We start from the raw sequence: 18,593 nt of genomic DNA, 5'->3' as shown, positions 1-18,593 counted from the left end.
ATTGATGCGTGTGGTTGAGGGACATGAAGCTGTTGGTCGGACACTGTTTATATAGAAAGCGCGAATGATAGTTCGGGCCCGAAAACGGATGGTTCATTACCGTGGCTCGGCCCCGAGCGTTAGTCTACGGGGCCGGAAACCATTCCGCCGTGTAAATCTCCATCAAAAGAGCAGGGCACCTAAACAGGAGTTCTATGTTCAGTGCAAGCATCTCCCAATGTGTGTGCTTCATTGCTTCATACTGCCAAGTGAAAGATCCTCTCCAACTCCAGGCGCCCAGAAATCTTATCCACCCATCTGCCGACTGCGGGACCCGAGCCGGGAAACCCTCAGTCACCTGACCCAACCTCGAGCATGGCGGGGAGCACGTGACCCACATTGGTCTGGGGATGCCGAGTTGAGTATCCGGTATGACGGTGACCTCGGGCATACTTTGCCTCCGCTCTTTCATAAATATCACGGCTAGCTGCCAGTGCTCAGCAGTGCTGGACAACCTCAGACAATCACCCTCGAACTCTATATCACTCCCCCCTTCTATTATTATCCATTTTTATTATTGCATTCCGGACCTGTGGCGGCCGTGATCGACTTTCACTGTCTATTATTGGCTGCTGGTATAGTTTTCCACCCCCACCATGCTGTTCACTCTGGAGAACATCCCCTACATTGCCCTGGGCCTGCTAGTCGCCTACTACTTGGTGCCCTATATACAGCGCTGGCGGCTGCACGACATCCCCGCGCCCTCTCTGGCGGCATTTACCAACCTCTGGCTGCTGGCCCAGGCCCGGCAGGGAAAGCGCTTTTTGTCGGTCGATCAAGCCCATAAGAAGTACGGTACGCTGGTGCGCATTGCACCCAACCACGTCTCCGTTGCCGACGATGCCGCCATCCAGACCATCTACGGACACGGAAATGGATTCCTGAAAGCGTACGTCTCTCCACTGTTTGAAAAAATGCCACGAGGCCAACTCACACTCCATCCCTAGTGACTTCTATGATGCTTTCGTTTCTATTCGGCGGGGTCTTTTCAACACTCGGGACCGTGCGGAGCACACGCGCAAGCGTAAGACTGTCTCCCATACGTTCAGTACCAAGTCAATTGGCGAGTTTGAGCAGTACATCCACCACAACATTGAGATGTTTGTCACGCAGTGGAACAAACTCTCTGATCTGCAAACGAACCCAAAGACGGGATATGCTAGTATTGATGCCCTTCATTGGTTCAACTACCTAGCCTTTGACATCATCGGTGACCTAGCCTTCGGTGCTCCGTTTGGCATGCTTGAAAAGGGCAAGGATATTGCTGAAATGCGCAAGACCCCTACCAATCCGCCTAAGTACGTTGCCGCCGTTGAGGTGCTGAACCGTCGCGGTGAGGTCTCCGCCACGCTAGGCTGCCTGCCCGCCCTAAAGCCCTGGGCCAAGTGGATTCCCGACCGCTTCTTCACCGAGGGTATTGAGGCCGTTGAGAACCTGGCTGGTATCGCCATCGCCCGTGTCAACGAGCGTGTTAAACCCGAAGTCATGGCTAACAACACGCGTGTCGACCTTCTCGCCCGCCTGATGGAAGGCAAGGACGAAAACGGCAACTCGCTTGGCCGTGAGGAACTCACCGCCGAGGCCTTGACCCAGCTGATTGCCGGCTCGGATACTACCTCTAACACCGCCTGTGCGATCCTATACTGGTGTATGTTCACCCCTGGCGTGATCCCTAAGCTGCAAAAGGCCCTAGACGACGCCCTCCCTAAGGACATCGAGGTACCCTCCTTCGCCATGGTCAAGGACATCCCATAGTAAGTTACTTGTAGTCTATCTCTTTGTGGTTCTTTACAAAACTAACCATAACAGCTTGCAATGGGTCATCTGGGAAACGATGCGTATCCACAGCACCTCGTCAATGGGCCTCCCGCGCGAAATCCCCGAGGGCGCCAGCCCCGTCGAGATTGCGGGCCACATATTCGGACCCGGCGACGTCCTCTCCGTGCCTAGCTATACGGTCCATCGCTCCAAGGAGATCTGGGGCGCAGATGCAGAGGAATTTGTCCCTGAGCGCTGGGATCCAGAGCGCCAGACCGCTCGCCAGAAGGCGGCCTTCATCCCCTTCAGCCACGGCCCGCGCGCCTGCGTCGGCCGCAACATCGCCGAGATGGAGCTGCTCGTCATGGGAGCCACGGTCTTCCGACTCTTTGATTTCCGCATGGAGCAGGAGGGCCCCATGGAGACTCGTGAGGGATTCCTGCGTAAACCGCTCGGTCTCATGGTTGGTATGCGTCGTCGTACCCCGGCGTAGGTCTTTTGTGTATATGCCTGTCTGGTTGCTATGTGCAGAGGCAATGTAATTGTGCTGGAATTGGCTGGGACCTAGGGAGGAACGCTTTGGAATCAGGGTTGATTTGTCCTTTTTATTCCTGTAACTTTGAATTTGTGGCGTGATGGCTTGATGACTTGATTCGAGACATTCGCTGATACATATGGTATTCATTTACGAGTGATGTGTATGAACTCAGGATGCAATTTGATATGAGCTTATATATATGTTTAACTTGCACAGGCAAGTAATTAACATAGTCAATAGAGGAGAGGAGAACGTCAAAAATGACCGGGTAGCAAGTAAAATGAACAGCAAAGAAATGGGACCTGATAGATTATGCATAAGCATGTATAGTTGGGCTTGCAATTGCACCCGACACTGTTGTTGCCGTATGCATGACGAAGGAAAAGTATTGATTTTCCTAATGGCTTGGTAGATGCTTGATCTAGGAGAGCAGCGCACACATTGTGTTTCATGTATGGAGTTCAAAGTTGTAAGTCTCAATTTCCTAAGTCTGAAGTCGATCCACCAGGCAAAGAGATCGGTCAATGTAGACTGTCTCCCTCCACATTCACCAACCTCACATTCTGCGCAAGCCCAGTAGTACTGACTTTATCAACAACTCCCCTATCGTCCCACGAGAAATCCACACTCCCACCACCCCGCAACCTCATCCCTTTTACCCTCCCACCCTTCCAAGCCGCCGGAATAGCAGGCCCCAACACCACAACCCTTTTCTCCCCATGACCTGAGCCCGAAGATTCATACCCGCGCGGCAAATCCACAGCGAGCATACTCAGCACCGCCCCCAGATATCCAAAGTTAGCATCAATCTGGAACGGCTCCGTCGGCGGATCCCCACCCGCATAGAGATCCAGCCCGCTCTGCCCAATATTCAAACCGATCGCCAGCCGGAGCTCATAATACGCCTTTTCTGTATCGTTCAGCCGCGCCCAGCACGCCGACCGCCACACCTTCTCCCAGCCAGCATTGGAGTCCGAAATGCCCGGTCCCCGGTCCGTGAGCGAGATGTTCACCGCGCGCTGGATTGTCTCGTTCGTGTACCCGTTCTGGTACGATGAGATGCTCCAGCCAGGGTACCAGCCTACTAGATGCGACAGATGCCGATGCTGATCGCCTTGTACGTCGTATCCGTAGCTGTCGGGGAGTTTCCATTCTTTGATCTCGCCCCAGGACCCGATGTGCAGGCCTTTGTCTAATTTTGCCAATTTCCGCTGGACTTCGGCAGTGAAGCGGGTGTCTGACTCGGAGACAAGGGTGGCGCCTTGGAGAGTTGTGACGAAGAGCTGGTGAAGGAGTTGTTGCCAGTTTGTGCAGCCGAAAGTAACGGGTCCGTGTTCGGGTGAGGTACAGGGGTTCACGACGAGGGTGTTGTCGTTGGTGAATTGGTCTTCTTGGAGCTGGGAAAGCCAGAAAGCTGTTACGCCTTTGAGCAGTGGCCAGCCTTGGGTCTTGAACCAGGTGTTGTTGCGGGTGTAGTCGTAGTGGTCCCAGACGTGTTGCATCATCCAGGCGGGGGCCATGGGGTAGTCAGCGGATGTTTCATAGGTTTTCATTCTGTCGACGGGTTGTTAATTGGTTCGATCTGCCATAATAAGACAGAAAAAGAGACGTTCAGTGGAAAGGAAACTAGAAAAGCGTACCCTGTGTGGCCAAAGATATTCATCTCGTCGTGCGTGACCCAGCCACCGTCCGCTCCGTAGAGAAGGCGGGCTGTTTCTGCACCGCGAGGCATCCAGTTGGTTTCCATGTAGTTGAACAGAGCCTTCACTAGGCTTCCTAGCCCTGTTGCCTCTGCCCCCCACATGTTCATCTGTAGGTTGATGTTGGCGTGGTAGTCTGCGCCCCAAGAAGCGCTCTTCGTGTTACTCCATATGCCTTGCAGATTGGGTGGCAGACTGTTCTCTCTTGAGGACGATATAAATAGATGTCGGCCATAGTCAAAGAGGAGATTCTCTAAGAAGGGATCTCCGTGGGTCGAGTTCGCGTTGTATGCGGTGATAAGCGTCGAGAGCTCCGTTCCAGCCGAGTTCTGCGTGTCTGGCAGCTCCAAGGTAAATGCATTGGATAAGCTGCTGTAATCTGCCACGTGAGTCTTTCGGAGCTCCGACTCAGGCTTTTTAATAGCTGCTGAGGTGAGTATTTTGACATGCTCTTCAGGATCTGTTCCTTGGAAGGAAAAGTTGTTGGCGGGATTGCCTTTGCCAGCATCAAAGTTCGTCCCTGCAGCGATGACAAGAGTGAGGCACTTGCTTCTACTATGATTGATGCGCAACGCCCCAGTGGAGCTATCACAGTGCCCTGGAAGTGAACTGCGAGCCACAGTATCGTATTTCATACCCAGAGGAGTTCCCTTTTGCGTCAAGCCGGTTAAGCGAGCGAAAGCCGCCCCGCAGGTGGCATTCCAGAGAGAGGTTGACTCAACGGGCTGGTCAAGCCAGATTGAGACGTTTGATAGAGGCTTTGGAGCGGAAATGTGGTAGACACAGACTTGATCAGGATAACTGCAGTAAATGGAGCTTGTGTAGGTTCCATCCGATGTTGAATAGGCCGTGGTGTGAATGCCGTTGGAAAGATCAAGCGAACGGTTATAAGAGAGCATATTTTGCATTCCATTGCCAATCTGAATCGTCAGATTGGCTAGTGAATGGTAGGAACCGTATCCATTTGTGTCGCCGTGCAGTGAACTGTCGTTCCCTGTTCCATTCTTCCATATAAAAGCACGCACGTTGTTTAAGGTGTCTACCATGCTAGAATTGGGGTTGCCGCCACGATATTCCTAGAAAATTTCATGTTAATATAACCTGAAAAATGATTGGATGCCTATGTAGCAAGTCTTACTTCAACCTGGAAAGGGCCTCCCGCCCACAGCTCATCGTAGTTGAGATTTAACTTTTCGATACCTGGTTCGCCGAATGGCATAACTAATGATTATTTCAAGTCAGATCACTTGCTACATTCAGCACAGTTTTGCTTGTATACCTCCAAGTTTCCCATTTCCGAGAGCAAACGCTTCATTGGTGATGTCCCATGAAGATGGGCTAGAAGACCACATTGACAGAGAAACCGTTAGCATGCCGTGCCAAAGAAGCAGAAGCAGATATTTGAGATGCATGGTCAACGAGCCACTGTCACATATCTTTCGTTGGATGATGAATCTACATCCAAGCCGGTAAGATTGTGGAAGTGTTTATATGATTGACTGGCATTTCATCATCCTGAGAGTCCCGATCTAATTTTCCGAAACCTTACCAGGGTTGCATGTATAGGTCGGATATTTAGACTTAGTAATGAGGGGATTCTAATTGATGAGGAGTTGCGCGGCTTCTCCATTGGCTGAAATATGCGCGGCTTAAGAGCTATCCGGTCAACAGATCTTGCAACGTACAGTAGTCTCGGGTCTTTGGACCACAAAGTGGGAAATATCGGGGGCCAGAGAGTTGACTGAAGGATAATAGCCCCCTCATCCTGGATGTGTCGCTTGCAAAGGTTGCATTGACACAGCGAGGGGAAGAGAGGGGTAAAACACTCGGCTGAATAGGATAATACCGCCTATAACGAGCCAACGTCATTCTTCGGCAAACCCCTTTCTATTGTCAGAAATTAGTATTAGTTCGACTAGACCTATACCTACGCAGCAGAATGGAAAAAGTTCAAGAAAGAGATAAATTCATTGAGTCATCATCATCATAACCATCCCTTCGTAATCGTGTTTGGGGATGAAAAGATTAAAACGATACTGAAAAACACATCTGCACCATCCGACTACCAGTGCTCGGGACCGAACTTCACTCCCTGAATCTGGATAGCCGTATCCATGGCATCGACCGTCTCAGCAGCAATTCTGGTGCCCCACCAGCTGGGGAAGCTAGTGTTGGTGAGACTGAGGGTCAAGAAGATAAGGATGGTCGAGAGGACGAGGCCGACATCGAGTCCCGCAGAAAAGACGTAGTTGTACTGCATCCACCAGCCACGGAAACGGCCACGAATGTACTTGTTGAATACAAACCCGACAATGCCCCAGCTGAGATAGTTCAGCGGCGTGGCTGGCGGGATGAGGCCTGCTCCGCCGAAGAGAATAGGCGCGTTAATGTAGCGGATCGGACTCTTAGGGAAAGCGCGGGCGAGGAAGTACACCATCACGGGCACGACGGCGCCGACCGCGAAGAAGATCAGAAGCGGCGAGTAGAGCTCGTGGATGGAGAACATGCGCTTGGGTCCGATGGTGCCCCAGATGATTGAGGCGTTGAAAAACACGCGTCCGTTGGGGCAGCTGTAGTGGTTGGGCTGATTTTGGGAACACACATCCTTGATGGTGCTTAAGGCCCAATTCATGGTGGCGATCTGCACGAGCGAAGACCAGACACCGGCAACCATCTGTGCCGTCCAGGTGAGGCGCGGCGGAACTTTCATGTAGTGTCCTAGTTTTAAGGTTAGCATGAAAACAAAAAAAAAAGCAAACTCGGTGTTGTATGTTACTCACCCAGCTTCAGATCCTGCGTGAAGTACATGCCCTGGTACATGGTGATGTAGCCGTATGTCTTGAAAAGCATCATGGCCATGGGGCGGCCTGGCTGCATGTAACCGACAATGAACTCGGTGATGACGTTCAGGCCCAGGTCGATGTTGGTGGATGCCTTGACAATTCCCAGAGGAATGAAGAAGACGGCCGAGATGATCAGGGCGATGATGAAGGCCCACCAGCTCAGATGAGTTGGGTAGCCGATCGAGACCCCCAGAGCCATCGCTGCCATGAGCAAAAACACCACAAGGTACCACCAGAGCGGGACAGTCTTGTACTTAGCCATCAGCCGGCCATGGACGTCCTCGGTCTCCTTGCCGAAGCTCCGGAACCGAGCCCAGATGTCAGGCCCATGGAAGATTGCGGTGTGGACGAGCACAGCAGTCATGCTCGCGAATGAGAGGCCGTAATTGAGCATGAAAGTGGTCGAGAGGAAGAGTGGAGAATAGTTCTGGTACTTGGTGGCGTCGAAGGTGTAGTCAGGAGTGAGAATCCTGGTCACATTGTAGACATTGCCCATATTGTCGTAGCTGTTGGAGTCGCTGATCGGCAGGTGGGCAGAGTAAAACTTGCCCGAGAAGTGAACGCCGCAAGTGACGATCCAGAAAAAGATGACCATGCCCAGCAGGGTGTTGGCGATGGCATACCACGGAGCAATCAGCGGGCTGAAGTTGAAGCCCGAGATCTGAGTCCAGTCAAAGGTCATGGGAATGAGGGAGAGACCAGTCCAGCCACCGAACAACTGGTTGACCACGACATTCTGCGGCTTGATCCAGGTGATCCAGGCGAAGACACTCAGGAACGGGGCAATGTAGCCCGGGAACCAGTACCAGCAGAACGCGGCGATCATGGTGTAGAGGAACAGGCGGTACTTCCCAATCTTCCATCCAGAGACCTTGCGAGGATCGGGACGGGAGTGGTCGTGCAGAGCAGTGAAGAGAGACGTGTTGATCAAGGTGGACGGCCAGATCATGGCAGCCGGGGTGACCAGCCAGCGCGAAAAGAAGCCAGCCATACCGAACCCGAGCATCTGCGTCGAGATACACATAAAGATCTCAAAGGGCCAGCCGTAGCGCTGGTTGTAGAAAGCACGCTGGGCCAGCAAGGTATCGGTCGCGTAGGCGGCACCTCCACCAAAGGTGGCATTGGCCATGATGACAATGACTGCATGCTCCTTCTTGTTGAAGGGCCCAGGGTTCAAGATAATCTCACGACCAAAGAAGCGGAAGGTCTTGTTTGGCATGATCTTCTCCCAGGCCCTGCCCACGGGGTAGGCGCACACTTGGGCGATGTAGGAGGGGATGACAATGTAGGGCTGGCGCATGGAGAAGAGCATGTTCAGGGCAGAGCCGATGGTCGCGAAGACCAGGCCGATGACCCACGCGCGCAGTGTATTCGCAGAGCCACCTTCATCAACGTTGGGCACGGCAGCGCGCACTTCGATGTAGGGAGAGTTGTCGAGCAGCTCGTGTGCAATCTCAATCTGGGCACCCTTGTCCGAAGTGTTCAGGGCCTCATCGACCTCCTCGAGCACATCGTCCGGCAGGTTGGGGTCCCAGTGGTGATGCTCCTTCAGGTTACGCAGCTGCGTGAGCGCATCATCGGGCACGGCTTTCTCGTCGACCATAGCACCGGTGGTTACGGCGATCTCAGACTCGTTCTTCTCCATGGTGAATGAATCAGATGGAGAAGTGAGAGCAAGAAAGAAAGAAAGAAAGAAAGAAAAGAGAGAAAGATGGGAAGGATCAGAGAGGATGGGTGAAAGAAAGGAGAGAGTGTGAAAACAGAAGTGATTGTTATTTATGGAAGACTAACGAGTGAAGAACAGTGTATGTAACCTGGCTGGTGGTGCACGGCAGCCCCAATCGGCGGCAGGCAGATCTGGCGTCTGCCTCGCCAAATACCCAGCTTAGGTTGTGCAAAGACGTGATAACTACAACTAGGACTACTACAATGGAGTGGCGTTCCTTGGGTTACTTCTACTTCCACGACTCAAGCTTCAACTTCCCTGATTGGGGTGTCCGATGCCCTTATCACGTCTAGCAGCGAACTATGACCCCCAGGCTCGTGCACAATTTCTGTGCCATCGATAACGCCCACTCCGCCAGAGCAAGCGGGAAGGCCCAGTCGTGGCGTGAATAGAGATAAGCCAACGCCGCTAGTAGTTTAGCTTAGGTCTATTCGGGGGAAACGTGGGGCCCGCTAGCCCTAGTGCCTGTTTCGCAGATTTTAGCTCTGCCACTTGTCGTAGAAAAGCATGTGCTCGTGATTCCTCTCTGCTACCAAGGGTGCTTTATCTTCGGCAGGAAATGGGTATTAGGAAGGTGCTTGTGCTCCATACATGGTCTGCGGCGAATCATGGTGCATCGTTCAGGGACTTCATTTTATTTTACCGAAACCCCTTACCAATCCCTTCGAGAATCATGGTCGGCATGGAGACATGATCGTCTGGTCTGCTTCCTCCCGAAATAATGCGGGGAAGCCATATCAATGGCTGCCGTCGGGGAATTGCCATTTTTAGTCTGGAGCGCCAACATGGGATAATAAGAAGGGGGTAGAAACTCATAAACAAGGAATAACTCACTAGGCTGGAAGCCATTGCTAGCTGCTTCTCCATCGAGCAGACGCTTTCTTTGTTAGCTGGCGGACAAACCCTTCCGGCTCTAGTTTGGGTGGCGAGTCGCGAGGATGCTACAACAACCATTGGCTGGAAATCGGCCAAGACGCGACTTAGCGTTAGTTGGGATGTGAACTAGTAGGGATGTTCCAGGAGACATCCCGAGACTGGCCGATCTATCTAGAAGCTCGATCGAGACTGTCAATCAATTTGATTCTGCGCGGCATGTAGGGTAGTGCGAACGCAGCGCGATCCAAATGCAGATCCATATCTAATATCGTACAATCATAATTTGCAATAATGCCGGGCGTATTTTTTTACAGCAGAGTAGACGTAGACGGCCACGTCGAAACCGGATCTATGGAAAACAAAGCATCGTCTCCGAGCGCCCACTCAAAGTCATCGAGGAAGTTCTCGTCCAACAAGAACGACTCCTGTCGGTCTGCCGACGCCGCAGCAGCGGACAGGAGGGCACTGGATGATGCGTCCCGATTCGAGTCCACGCCTGTGCTCTCTGGATTATTAGTGCCTGCGCCACTTCGCGCACGGGGAGGAAGAATACCATCCCCCAGCTCCGCCTGAGCCAAGACGAAAGACCGTGAGGGATCGAACTCGTCTCGGTACCACCATATGGCATCTACGACGGCGCTGATGGCTAGCCGGCTGCGGATGCGCAGGCCTGTATACTCGGAGCCGTCGGCTTTGCGGAAGGCTTTGCTGCTGTTCCATAGAGCGTTGAGGACCGTGACGGTCTTGGCAGCCATGTCGGTGCTCTCGACGGACATTTGCTTGGCTAGGTTGATCGCGGTGAAAAATGATTCTCGGGCTCGTCCAGTGTCCAGCGTCTGCGAGGTGCTGCTTTTGAGAATCCGCAGTAACGCGACAGACGCGAGGAGGAGCCCGAATCCGAATTGAACGGGCGCCATCGAAGCCGAGTTCAGGCGGCTGGTGATAATATGGATCAAATCGATCATGTGGCATGCTGTGGCCACGAGCCGGGGGAAACAACCACTGGATAGGATCGTCTGGGTTTTGTAGAAATGAAATATCTGGACTACCATCCGGCACAGGACAGCATGATACCGCTCGTCGTCTACATCCGCGGTGAGTATTCAGAAAAATTGGAAAGGAAGGACAAGAATCACATACCAGTCACGGCCTGTAGTTCTAGTTCATCGACCTGGCTTTCATAAGTACGCAGCAGAATATCCAGAGCGCGTTCCTGGTCCACAGACATGGTGCGCACTCCATTCTCCTGAACGGCCTGGCTGCATCGTGCCATGAGCTCCTGGCACCGAAGCTTCAACACCAGTGATGAAGCAACCTTGTCAAATAGAAGCTGCCGCTGTGCAGGGTCCTGTGCGAGGTTGACCAAAATTCGTGGCGATTGTCCTTTGATCACGCATACGCTGCTCGAGTGTTAAAAAATTTACTGCAAAGCTATCCATGATGAACATACCGTTGGTACACAACAACGCAATGGGCCCACAGCTCCGCACGCCGGATCATGTCAGATTCCGAGGGCGCGGATATTTTCACGCGGGAAAATTCATGGCTCGACATGGGGATATGCAGTCCATTTTGCATGGCGATGTGGAGCAACAGCCCGCTCATGGTAAACGTCACGTCGGGACGGTGACCCTTGGGAAGAGGCCATGTTAGCAGTAGCAGTAGTCCCTGGATCGTGTGCCATGGTGGCGATGGAGATACGCCAGAGAGAAAGGCCATCTCCGTGATGCTTTGCGCCAGCGCCATCAGCAGAGTTGGATTGCGAGAGTAGTTTCGGCATGACACGCCGATTACAGCCCAGAAGAGGAACGGTGACTGGGCGTAGTATGTATTCGGGAGTGTCTGTGGGTCGAGTATGGGAATGAACTGTGCATAATGAGAAAAGAATCTAGACTTTCATGTTAGTCGTGAATCTCTTGAGACACCGAAGGGGGATGCCTACAGCCGGAACAAATCATCAATCTCCTCTCCGGTCACCCAAATGCCGTTCACTGATCGGGGCTTCGTGATGTCGGCCGTATTTTCGGTCCAACCCGGTGCCGGACCGGAGGTGGTAAACGGGTACGCAGTAGCGGCGGCAACCTGGGACACCGGAATGTGCAGATCACCACCACCGGCAGACGGCCCTTCGCGTACACCCATCTCCGCCGCCGCCGTCAGCAGGGCAATTGGCGAGGGATCGGGTGACTCGGCCGACAATTTCCGGCGCAGCTCCTCGGATTCCTTTTGCAGCTCCGAGAGACGTCTGCCCAAAGCTTATGGTTAGCATGGGAGACAATCGCTTTTCCTCCGGTCGTGACATACTTGCGCTTGTGTTCTCGCTTGAAGGGGTCGGAAATGACACATTCTGCCTTCATCTTCCGGCAACGGGAGCACGGATTATTCACATAGACATCGCATTTGGCCTGCGTTATCGTTAGATCTGTCGTCTCGCATGAGCAGCAGCTCGCGAACCTTTTGCTGGCGACACTCGGTGCATGCCTTCTTGCCCTTCTTGGGCAGTCTGTGACGCTCATGTTAGCACGGGTGCGACGTTTGAGGATTGGAGATAGAACCTACGTTGTGGATGGCTCGGGCATGGTCGGTCGGGACCGGGGTTGACGGCCGGGATCGGTTGAGGCAGAGAGGGTGTGCCGCACCGACCACGCAGGGGCGGGAATGGGAACGAGCAACGACAGAGAAGGGCAGTGAGTGCCTGTTTAGGCTCCTGTTGATCCGGAGCGGCGACTTCGAGCGATGGAGAGAGAGAAAAGGAAGGTGCGGTTGTCCCGGTACCGGCACGTCCAGGTCCGTCCGTGATTGGTCAGCGCAAAGGGTCCAAAGAGTTAAATAACGGCCAGTCCCCTTGGTTTCTTTCCCGTCTTGCTTCTTTCTGGAACTGATGAATGGGAGAATTGAAAATAACACCCCCGTACCGAATGACCGTACCAGACTCTTGCCGTGCCTTGAGGGTGATATCTGTCCTACTACACCGAGGCTTTGTGGGGTCGCTCCGTAACACTCGACGGGATGAACATGTTCAACGGTAGCAGTCACACCCGGCCAGTGTCCTCAGCGTCGGATCATTACCCCTAGAATTTGTCAACAGTGTGCAACATCGTGGGAGACTGGTGATATTCTTGTATATTCCATATGATACTTGGCATGCTTCTGAAAGTCCCTCAGTTTGGCTTTGCGCTAGATGACTAGAAGAATGGACCTTGATACGAATCCTAGAAAAGAACTATGAGAATTCGCCAAGAGAAAAAAAACACAACCCCTCATGACAGTTTACTAACCAGAATAGAAAAGAGAGGCGGATATATCTCTCCCAGATCAGAGGGAGATTAAACACGCGCGTCCACATGTCTTTGTCCACTCGATTATACGTGTCTGTATGAAAGAATGGACTGTAGTCATCTAGGGAAGGGGAAAAGAGTTACACTGCAAAATATCGTATAGTTGACCCTTCCGTAGTACACTTTATCGGATTCCAGTTAAGCAATGGTCCTTTCATCGGTCTTCTTTCTGTCTGCTCAAGTCCTTCGATAATCCTTCAACCTATTCCCTGGCCCATTCTTCTCAAATAGAACTCAGAATCGGCTACTCTCAATTTCCTCTACTGCGTGATATTCGTTACTACAGGGCAACGCCACCATTGAGCGGCAAACCGCCATTGGGTGTGTTCACCGTGACATCACCGCTACTATATATACCATGCCCGGAATCTCTTGTCATGAATCTACACAAAGCCAATCTGCACCCGCCATGAGTTTTGAAATCCCTAGCATCAGCGAGCTAAAGCGTGCTGCGGAGTGCGGGCAACGCATCACACGCGAAGACGTGTCGGTGATTTCGCAAGCTGAAACCGAGCTGACGGGCAGCGGACCAGTTCGAGGCGGACCAGCCGGTAGGTCTTGAGAGAATTTGCTTTTGCTTGCAAACATGCAAGGCAAGACACGTCAAGGTACGGCAAGGTGACCTGAGAAACACAGCCACGGCGCAGAGCCTGTCGATGCGCCAGATGAACTTTGATACCAAGTTCGACGAGGTCTCGCGGAAGCCGCAGAGCCACATCACGCAGGAGGATGCACGGGAGATCCAAGCCACCGAGGTATGTAAGGGCTGGTCGAGGGCTATGCGTGGGGAACGGACTTAACTTACCCGGTCTTCAATATTCAGGGCCGTGCCTTCAACAGACCACCCGGGATGGGCTCCGTCTCGGCGCAGGTGCGGTCTATCGCCAATCGCAACGAAGCCTTGGGTCTGCCCCCGGTCTCGGCAGATGTGCCGGTATATGTGACCAAGGAGGATGCGCGGATTGCGCAGCGGAACGAGTCCCTACTGTACGGCGGACAGAACCCGAGTGCCGGAATGGCGGCCCAGATGCAGGTGAGTGGAGAAGCGAGAATAAGCGGTGGACGAGACTGACGATGGTGCAGAGTGCGGCGGATAAGATGGAGCATGCCCGGCGGGGCCTTGAATAAGGGAATACTCTAATAGGAGCTGTCATTTCACCCGGCGTGAGTCCCGTAGTGATGGTAGTTATGTATGGTCCGACCCGACCGAGTGGACCGACCAGGGAAGCTTACTTCTGTCCCGACGGCGTCTCTCGCTCTGACTGGTCGGAGCAGTGGAGCCCTCAATTTGTCATGGCCATGCATTCACGAAGGAATTTGGAATCGACACGGATTTGGAATCAGAAAACACATGACGCAATCCATTTAGAAAATCGGGTTCTTCTTAAGTAGCTTCCTCGCGCACTCTCAAGGTCCCCAATTCTTCCAAGGTCCTCTCTCTCCACCATGCCTCTCACCGGTCACTGTCTTTGCAACGCGGTCACATACTCCGTCGATGTCGACGAGCCGCTCATCACCGCCTATGACCATTGCGATGACTGCCAGCGCCAGAGTGGCTCCACCTACTGTACGCACACGCTGGCCCTGCTTCCTTCCAAGAAATTATTACTAACTGTTATCCAGCCCTGGTCGCCGTCGTGCCCAAGGCCAAGCTAACTGTCAAGGGCCCCGTCAAGACATGGACCGGCAAGGGCAGCTCCGGCAACGCCGTCCACCGCTCCTTCTGCTCTGAGTGCGGCTCGCCCATTGCTCATGATCCCGATGCGGCGCCGGAGATTATTGCTCTGAAGGCTGGCACCCTCGACACGGAAATCAAGAAGAACCTCAAGCCGGTATGTTACAGACAGATTTGGCAGACACCAACGCTAATGATGACATACAGGATACCGAAATCTGGACTGTCAGCAAGCTTCCTTTCTGCCAGGAACACCTTGCCAAGCCCTTCAAGCACATGCCCGAGTAAGAACGCGGAGGGGATTGCGAAATATGGAAGGCATGCTCATGACGGAAACAAAATAAACGATAGCTATTTCAATATGACTATGACCGTTATTTATGTACCCCAATTATTGTCCTGATCTCTACATTACCGGATTACCTTACCCCGGACCTACCTAGGTATTTCAAGGACTACACATGTCACAGACACACGGTGACATTAGCTACCGTCGGAACATTTATCTCGATCGCCATCGGGTATAAGATCCTAGGGCATGGGTTTGTATCTCACCCCCCAGATGGTCAGCCCTCACCAGCATCAATCATGTCGACCGGCACCCTGTTTATCCGCGACTCGCGCACCAACCTCCACTACGAGATCCCCATCAACCGCAATGCAGTGCGAGCAACAGATCTCCAGCGCATCCGCGCCCCCTCTGCGGGCACAGACCGAGCAGACCAAGTTGGCCACGGATTGCGAGTCCATGACCCAGGCCTGCAAAACACCACGGTGGTGGAATCTGCTATCAGCTTCTCGTGAGCTTGCGGCGGCTGCGACGCCTCCTGCCTGCGCAGTGTTGACCATATAGTACATATATAGTGACCACGAGCGAGGGCAATTGCTTTTTCGTGGATATACCCTCGAGCAGCTGTGGGACGCCGACTTTGAGGGCATGTTCCACTTGCTGGTCTGGGGCAAGTATCCGACGGCGCATCAGCGGGCGGAACTAAGTCGGACGCTGGCTCAACAGATGCAGGAGATTCCAGATTCAGTGCATGAAACTATCCAGAATTTACCGTACGCCTTTCTCCCCTTTACCCTCTTTCACGATGTATCGCGTACACGAGCCCGTCTAACCATAACTGCAGACCGACTACAAGCCCATTGTCGCTCATATTGGCCGGTCTAGCAGCCTACCTATCCAGTATCCCAGAATCTATCCCAGCGTCATCCGACGCGAGCCTCTACCAGAAGAACATTGATATTGCTGACCAGATGATCTTGAAAACCACCGCAGCCTACGCCGTGGTCTTCGCCCACGTCTATTGCCACCGCAAGGGCACTGCATGGCAACCCGCCTCCCCGGACCAAACCTACTACGAGAACCTATTCACCATGTCTGGCATGCTAGACCAAACCACGCAACGTCCCGACCCCACGCGCCTGGCGTGTTTCCGCCGCTTCGCCATGCTCAACGCAGACCATGGAATGGCACTCTCCGTCTTCTCGACTCTCGTCACAGCGTCCTCCTTGACTGATCCAGTCTCGTGCCTGATGTCCGCTGTTAGTGCCGCTCATGGCCCGCTGCATTTCGGCACGACAGAATCTGCGCAGCGCGCGTTGCGCGAGATTGGGGACCCATCACGCGTTCCCGCCTTCATTGACGAGGTTAAAGCCGGGAAACGCAAATTGTTCGGCTATGGCCATCGCTCGTACAAGGGTATCGATCCGCGCGTTCATCCCATTCGCAACATTCTGAAGGATCTGGCTCCGGAATCGAACCCGCTGTACAAAATCGCCGAAGCTATTGAGATGGCTGCAAGTAGAGATGAGTACTTCCTCTCTCGCGGGTTATATCCGAATGCCGATTTTTATGGAAACTTCGTCTTCACTGGCATGTTTGTAGATCCTCAATTAGACGGTGGTGTGAAGGTAATGTGCTGGAGCAGATCTGGCTGATGTTTTGCATAGTGGGTTCGAGCCGGAGATCATTCCGGCGGCTATGCTCTCGCATCGGATCATGGGAATTATGGCTCATTGGCGTGAATACATGGGTACGTACGCCAAATAGCCTGAATCGCCCGCAAAGCGCGGTGACTTCTTTGCTGACCAGTGTAACTAGTCACTCGCGGCAAGATCTTTCGCCCTTCCCACCTCTATACTGGCAGTGCAACACCTAGGCCGGACGCTCTCGCGAAGATTTAGTCGGCTGGATTGAGGGTTTCTCTACGAGCTGGTTTCTTCAGGGTCTATGCTCTTTGCTATTTGTTACCTACGCTTCAATCAAGGTGTTATAATATACGATTTTATCTTCTTGCACATGTTATTCTTGCCATCACATTTCACTCATCATGCAGCCGATTACAGATGAATGTCTGTCTAGTACCGACAGCGAAGCCAACGATACAACGCCTTTGCTGAGAGCTACCACTGGTCGATATTCCGTTTTCACTGCGAATAGAAAACGACTGATTATCCTGACTGCAGCGCTAGCCTCAAGCTTCTCTCCTTTATCTGCCAACATCTACTACCCGGCCTTGAATTCCATTGCCAAAGATTTACATGTCGGTCCGTCTCAGATAAACCTAACCATCACGACGTACATGGTGTGTGGCCTTCTGCATGCCACTATCAGCCAAACGACTGACTTTCCGGATATAGATATGCCAGGGCCTCGCACCAGCTTTCATGGGCTCGCTTGCCGACCAAGCCGGCCGCCGACCAGCCTATATCTGCTGTTTTGTAGTATATATCGCCGGCAACGTCGCTCTCGCTCTCCAACGCCACTTTTCTGCGCTGCTGATTCTCCGCGCTGTTCAAAGCAGCGGCAGTAGTGGAACAGTTGCCCTGGCATCCGCTGTTGCAGCTGATATCATTACCCCCGCCGAGCGAGGCTCGTATATGGGACTTGCGTCGCTTGGGAATATTCTCGCGCCCTCTCTTGGGCCTGTTCTTGGCGGCTTGTTGAGCCAGTATTTGGGATGGCCGGCAATATTCTGGTTTTTAGCCATTGCAGCCACTGCCTTTTCTGTGCCGCTGCTTCTATTCTTCCCTGAGACTTGTCGGGCTATTGTTGGGGACGGATCGATCACTGCGTTGGGGTGGAATAGGACCCTTTGGAGCTGTATGAAGCGACCTTGGAATCAAGAAACTGACAGATTCGCCTGTCAGTCTCCTCCTCAACAGCCCAGAAAATGGGCCATCCTGAATCCATGGTCCACATTGCGACTGCTTTCTCATCGACCGGTTGGCCTACTTTTGTTGGTGAACGGAGTCGTTTTCGCAAGCTACTATGCTGTCACTGCGGGTATTCCTTCGCTCTTCAAGGAGCTTTACATCCTTCACGATCTCGGTATAGGACTGAGCTTTATACCCGCCGGACTAGGCTCGCTGGTCAGCGCAACTGCCAACGGCGTGTTGGTGGACTGGAATTATAGACGAGTGCGCGCAAAAATAGGCCAGCCAGTGCGTAAGCACCAGCGGGTAGACATCTCCGATTTTCCGATTGAGCAGGCTAGGCTACAGATTGGCTTACCTATGGCGGTACGTCTTATTATATATCAAGTATGTCCTGTTCTTCCGTTTTCAGATATTAATTTCATCCGGCGTAGATATTTGCTGCTGGCTCGATCACTGTTTACGGGGCCCTTCTGGCGCACGGAGCTCCGTTGTGGGCTGCCCTTCTGATGATATTTTCCATTTGCTTCTTTATCACCGCCGCATACAATGTCATGAATGTCCTGATTGTGGACTTGTATTACACAACCCCAGCCACGGCCATGGCCGCGAACAACCTGGTGCGCTGCTTTCTCGGTGCAGGTGCCGCCGCCGCGGTGAATCCATTGATTGGGCGAGTAGGTGTGCAGTATACTTATATTCTCGTGTCAAGCGTTGTGGCGGCGGTGATTCCGTTGCTCATGCTTGTTTATTGTAAGGGCTGGGCGTGGCGACGAGCACAGATGAACTCGTCCTAGAAATCTTGTCCTAGGGAATTGCGGACTGTTCTACATGAAATTCCAAGTGGTGCAACAGAACGAAATGTGTAGTCGGTAGATATTCGCAGGACAGTGGTACATACAGACAAAGATTATTGAACTTTCCATGGGTTGCACGTC

General features: G+C 52.9%; 7 protein-coding genes across 7 annotated transcripts; 4 read left to right on the top strand and 3 right to left on the bottom strand.

The window, feature by feature from the left end:
- Nucleotides 1-635: 635 nt before the first annotated feature.
- PFLUO_LOCUS1344 (uncharacterized protein) lies at nucleotides 636-2,290 on the top strand (the record flags this gene model as incomplete). Its single annotated transcript, XM_073778376.1, has 3 exons — nucleotides 636-928; nucleotides 987-1,793; nucleotides 1,849-2,290. 3 exons carry the CDS (start codon nucleotides 636-638, stop codon nucleotides 2,288-2,290), a joined length of 1,542 nt encoding a protein of 513 aa, XP_073635437.1.
- Nucleotides 2,291-2,856: 566 nt separating this feature from the next.
- On the bottom strand, nucleotides 2,857-5,254 carry PFLUO_LOCUS1343 (uncharacterized protein; the record flags this gene model as incomplete). The annotated part of the gene is made up of 3 exons (XM_073778375.1): nucleotides 2,857-3,889; nucleotides 3,976-5,111; nucleotides 5,174-5,254. The coding sequence occupies 3 exons, from the start codon at nucleotides 5,252-5,254 to the stop codon at nucleotides 2,857-2,859; spliced, it is 2,250 nt and encodes a 749-aa protein (XP_073635436.1).
- Nucleotides 5,255-6,097: 843 nt separating this feature from the next.
- Nucleotides 6,098-8,523, bottom strand: PFLUO_LOCUS1342 (uncharacterized protein; the record flags this gene model as incomplete). The annotated part of the gene is made up of 2 exons (XM_073778374.1): nucleotides 6,098-6,753; nucleotides 6,816-8,523. 2 exons carry the CDS (start codon nucleotides 8,521-8,523, stop codon nucleotides 6,098-6,100), a joined length of 2,364 nt encoding a protein of 787 aa, XP_073635435.1.
- Nucleotides 8,524-9,788: 1,265 nt separating this feature from the next.
- On the bottom strand, nucleotides 9,789-12,059 carry PFLUO_LOCUS1341 (uncharacterized protein; the record flags this gene model as incomplete). The annotated part of the gene is made up of 7 exons (XM_073778373.1): nucleotides 9,789-10,564; nucleotides 10,621-10,880; nucleotides 10,931-11,368; nucleotides 11,423-11,725; nucleotides 11,785-11,885; nucleotides 11,935-11,983; nucleotides 12,040-12,059. The coding sequence occupies 7 exons, from the start codon at nucleotides 12,057-12,059 to the stop codon at nucleotides 9,789-9,791; spliced, it is 1,947 nt and encodes a 648-aa protein (XP_073635434.1).
- Nucleotides 12,060-13,227: 1,168 nt separating this feature from the next.
- PFLUO_LOCUS1340 (uncharacterized protein) lies at nucleotides 13,228-13,946 on the top strand (the record flags this gene model as incomplete). The annotated part of the gene is made up of 4 exons (XM_073778372.1): nucleotides 13,228-13,369; nucleotides 13,455-13,573; nucleotides 13,642-13,851; nucleotides 13,902-13,946. 4 exons carry the CDS (start codon nucleotides 13,228-13,230, stop codon nucleotides 13,944-13,946), a joined length of 516 nt encoding a protein of 171 aa, XP_073635433.1.
- A 318-nt stretch (nucleotides 13,947-14,264) lies between these two features.
- PFLUO_LOCUS1339 (uncharacterized protein) lies at nucleotides 14,265-14,781 on the top strand (the record flags this gene model as incomplete). The annotated part of the gene is made up of 3 exons (XM_073778371.1): nucleotides 14,265-14,385; nucleotides 14,442-14,650; nucleotides 14,701-14,781. 3 exons carry the CDS (start codon nucleotides 14,265-14,267, stop codon nucleotides 14,779-14,781), a joined length of 411 nt encoding a protein of 136 aa, XP_073635432.1.
- Nucleotides 14,782-15,081: 300 nt separating this feature from the next.
- On the top strand, nucleotides 15,082-16,549 carry PFLUO_LOCUS1338 (uncharacterized protein; the record flags this gene model as incomplete). Its single annotated transcript, XM_073778370.1, has 4 exons — nucleotides 15,082-15,293; nucleotides 15,358-15,555; nucleotides 15,627-16,376; nucleotides 16,450-16,549. 4 exons carry the CDS (start codon nucleotides 15,082-15,084, stop codon nucleotides 16,547-16,549), a joined length of 1,260 nt encoding a protein of 419 aa, XP_073635431.1.
- Nucleotides 16,550-18,593: the final 2,044 nt, after the last annotated feature.

This window comes from Penicillium psychrofluorescens, assembly GCF_964197705.1.
Source record: "Penicillium psychrofluorescens genome assembly, chromosome: 1".
In the NCBI taxonomy this organism is placed as follows: domain Eukaryota; kingdom Fungi; phylum Ascomycota; class Eurotiomycetes; order Eurotiales; family Aspergillaceae; genus Penicillium; species Penicillium psychrofluorescens.
The sequence above is the reverse complement of the archived record's forward strand: the minus strand, read 5'-3'. Positions and strand labels throughout refer to the sequence as shown.